At 43.1% G+C, this 4197-nt stretch overlaps 1 protein-coding gene across 1 annotated transcript in view; it reads right to left on the bottom strand.

Annotated features, from left to right (window-relative positions):
- rbm25b (RNA binding motif protein 25b) overlaps positions 1-4197 on the bottom strand; it is an 11036-nt gene that overhangs the window by 1479 nt on the left and 5360 nt on the right. The window contains 10 exon segments of the mRNA XM_020603838.1: positions 109-197; positions 1015-1062; positions 1151-1249; positions 1562-1857; positions 1949-2369; positions 2572-2722; positions 3060-3133; positions 3428-3517; positions 3832-3949; positions 4068-4197. The exon segment at positions 4068-4197 is cut by the window's right edge and continues 22 nt beyond it. Coding sequence (XP_020459494.1) covers positions 109-197; positions 1015-1062; positions 1151-1249; positions 1562-1857; positions 1949-2369; positions 2572-2722; positions 3060-3133; positions 3428-3517; positions 3832-3949; positions 4068-4197 — 1516 coding nt within the window.

Here is a 4197-nt window from a genome sequence, read left to right as displayed (position 1 = left end):
TGGTATGGACAAGTTTTGTTTGGGGTGACATAATAGCGCTACACTATTATACAGTATTTGGAGTCTGAGGGGGGGAAATGATCTACATTCAGAGGTTGTTTTGCTTACTTCACCAGTCCAATCTTCTTGGCCTCTGTTTCATAAATGAGTAACCTCCACATCTTCACAATGAAGACTTCAGCTTCTTCGTCAAGGACCTGCAGCAGGGGTTAAAGGAAATAATGAGTTACAGATGAAGTAGCTAAAGGAGATAAATACTGGCCCTTTCTACTGTGATAAGGGCCTTAATAATCCACAACACTTTAAGACAACGGGTCCTCGAGCAGACTTCCAGAGTGTCTGTCTGGGGCGCAGACATCACCAGAAGATTACTCCTAATAGACCTTTTCACAGCAGACATTTTGAGTTGTTACAGTAGAGAGAAAAAAAAAAGCACAGGTGTGATAACATTAATAATGGCTGATTTGCATTGTGTCCCCATAAACAATGCCACTCAGCAAGCATGCACAATACCATAATCCTGGAAATAGCAGACATATATGGATTGCAGCCATCCTGAGTGTATCCATTACAGCTGTGCTGTCCTCCTACTACGACGTCAAAATGTCTGCTGTGATAAAGGGCTAGTTATAGCAATATGAATGGGACAATGAAGATAAGCAACAAGACCCCCATGGCTTAGGGGACCTTGCAGCTCCATCTCATCTATTGACTTGTCACTACTTTGCTACTGGTCTAATGATGAAGTGAGGTTTGATACTGCATTTCACAAAACACAGAATATGCAGAGTCCTAATCATTTGTCTGTTATAATCTGCAGTTACATCAAAGGTTGATTTGAATTCTGTCAATTTATAATTATTTCTATACTTTGTTGGTTACCTTTTGATCATTTGATTATTACACAAATCAAATAGACTATCTCAAAGTAAGAAATGTCTGCATGTCCCTAATATTAACACACAAATATAAAAGCATTCAACAGTGTGAGGGGTTACCCATTGTGTTACTCACCATAGCAACATCATCCAAGATACTCTGTGGCATACTGTGAGCCATCACCTGAGAACAAAGGCAAGTCCATCAGTGTCATTTCAATTTCCCTCCAAGTGTATATACCGAGTCAAATGTACAGACGTTGGAACGATACCTTTGAGCAGACGAAGTCCACCAACGTTGGCTCTTCTTCGCCAATGTATTCAATGATCTTTTTATTGATCCAGGGCCGAACCCGTCGTTCCATTAACGTCTAATTAATGAGATAAAAGTACACATTTTGTTTTTTAAGTGGTATCAACATCTGCTACCATTTCAGTCACTACCATCAAATCAAGACCAGCAAGAAATATCATAAAGGGAGAAGTGAATAAATCATTCTTCTGTTTTCTTGTACAATCAATATAGAGTAAAGCATCAGAGGTCAGGAAGACTAAGTTTGTGCTCTTTTATGAAACCAGGACATCATATAGCTACTACTCAAGGCTAGTACTGTAAATGATAATGCTCCTAGTTAAACTGACAGGTTCATTCAAATGCAACACATTTTTCTTTCCCTCCTCACCGTGTCAACCATAGACCAATCCAGCGGGTAAGAGAACAGCTCAGGCTTTGCTGTGGGAATCTTTTCAATCAGGCTCTTGATGTGTTTGCGTTTCTCTTCAGCGTTGGCTCCTTTTATGCTGGACAGTCCGGCACCATCCACCCCGAGACTCTTGTCATCGTCATAATCCAGGGGCACCAGTTTCCTTTTACGAGGCTGTTCGTCAGCCTCCTCGTCATCAAACTTATTGAAGACGCTGTCTACGGGAAGCTTCTTCCTTTTACCCGAGTTGGGCTGACTGGGGCTCCCTGTGGGCCCTGGAGAAGACAAGGAGTTTTAAAATGCAATTGTTTTTTACAGTTTTAGTTCACTCTGCAAGTACTTGTACACATTTTTTTTTAGACTCACCCAGTTTGAGGCTGAGGCCGATCTTCGGCCGGTGCTCTTCCTGTGGCAGGGCTTCTGGGGGTGAGTTCTCATGGGGGATGATGATGCCACAAGGAGACTCGTCCCCAGGTGTGTTAGGGGACACATTGCCACTGGCCGATGATACTGAGGGCGCTGCCGTGATGGGCCGCATTGTGGGCTTCAAGCATGGTTTTGCACCAGCATTATCTTCATCGTTGTCATAATCATCCTCCTCACCTTCCTCCACCTCGTCGTCCGAGTGGGCGACACGTGGGCAGGCCTCTGCTCTGTCCTGTTCCCCCTGGTGGTCCCGGTGGTCTCGGTGGTCTCGTGAACTCCTGTGGCGCTCCCGTTCCTCCTCAGGCTCTGGCTCTTGGATGATAGGTGGCTGCCTCAGACGCTCCTCCTCTTCCTCCTCCATCTGGACCAACAGGAAGCAGATAGGCAGAAAATAAACACCAATCACTCTGGTTTACAGAAAAGGTCAATAAGACAATGGAAACTGGACAACCCTGATATTCAGAGAAACACTGATAATACAGTGACCTTCACAAAGACAACATGCTCACCCATACAGATATTCAGGCAAATACACACATACACATTCTTATAGACAAGCATACCCTGCGCAGCTCTGCGTCTGGATCTGGATGTCCCTCGTCTAACAGCCTCTGTCTGATCTCCTCCAGCTCCTCCTTCTCTCTCTTCCTGTCACGCTCGTCCGCTTCCATCTCCTTCTCTCTGTCTCTAAGGCGCTTCTGCAGCGCACTGCCCCTAGGGGTCACAACAGAAATAACAGCATTTAGAACAATGGCCATAGCCGCAGTACTGCATCTGCTGCAAGTCAGATCTGGGTCACAGAGCATCTGCTGTGACTGTTTACATTTTTAGGTGCCACATGGTTCAAATCTGTCACACAGAACAACAAAAATGGTTTACTCACAGCATTTTATTTCATAACACTGAACACGCCTGCCTAATTCAGGCTATTTAACAGCTGCATGAGATGCAGTTCCATTTACAGAGGCACATGTATGATTATTTTTGAGTGGCACTCTATTTGGCCTAACGCAAGACAGAACTTGAGCCTTACTTTTATAATGTTGCTCACCTGTAATATTTGGGGTCATCTCTGTCATCATCATAGTCTTCAAGGAACTCTTTCAGCCGTTTGCCCTCTTTCACCTTAAGACACACAGAGACATGCTTAATGATGCATGTTTCAATTTTTTTTTTACTCTTAATAATAACAGTGTTGTTTAATGGAAAAAAATAGAACAGCCCATAAATTGTACCCACCAAGAACAATCTGATTCAAACTGAAACTTCAAACAGATTCTGCAGTAGAATGAATACTGATTAATGAACTTTGCTAGATTTAGGCTAGAGATAAAACTCTCAATGTTCTGGCTTGTTATGAGGGGAATGTGCACACCAGTTGTTCAAGTGAGTAAAAGTGGTCATTTGACATTCTCTCACCATTTCTCTTCGGCGCTCATCTTCCCTCTCAGCCTCCTTGGTGTAATCCCGTCCCTTCTTTCTCTCCCTGAGCTCCCAGTTTTTTAGCCGCTGTAGAAAATGTTAGATAAGACACAAATAAAAATATCCAATGACAGCAAGCTAAGAGAAATATGTACACGAGATGTTATTTTTACTAAATACTAACACACAAAAATATATCTGAAGATTTCAAGGTTATAATCTCTCATTGTATTTCCTTTATACTGTTACCTCCCACTCTTTATTTATGAACCCAAGAATTATCCTCAATATTCAACATGTAGTAGCTGTAATCCCACCAATTAGTGTCTTTCTCAAAGATACTAATTACTAAAACTGAACCTGTGACTGTGCAATCGCAGCAGTCTCCATGCGGCTCCTACCTCCTGATAGGCGGCTTCCTTGTCTCGAAGTTTCCTCTCTAGCTTCCTACGTTCATACGCATCTTCTTCATCCTCTTGGTCTCGCTTCTTTTCTCTGTCTCGGTCTCGGCTCACCTCCCTGCAAAAAGAATTTATATAAGAATTATTTTCATTGACTCTTTTCAGCAATATACAATATCTGGTAATTATAAGTCTTACAAACAACACAATATAAAGCCTTTCTTTTTTGTCTTTACCTGGATCGGCTGCGGTCTGCACTCCTTTCACGGCTTCTGTCCTTGTCCCAGTCTCTGTCTCGCTCTCTTTCTCTGGGTCTGCGGTCGCGGTCTTTGTCCCTGTCTCTCTCCCGTTCTCGCTCTCTTTCCC

This window comes from Monopterus albus, unplaced genomic scaffold (assembly GCF_001952655.1).
Source record: "Monopterus albus unplaced genomic scaffold, M_albus_1.0 scaffold63.1, whole genome shotgun sequence".
NCBI lineage: Eukaryota > Metazoa > Chordata > Actinopteri > Synbranchiformes > Synbranchidae > Monopterus > Monopterus albus.
This window is presented reverse-complemented; position numbering and strand designations above follow the sequence as displayed.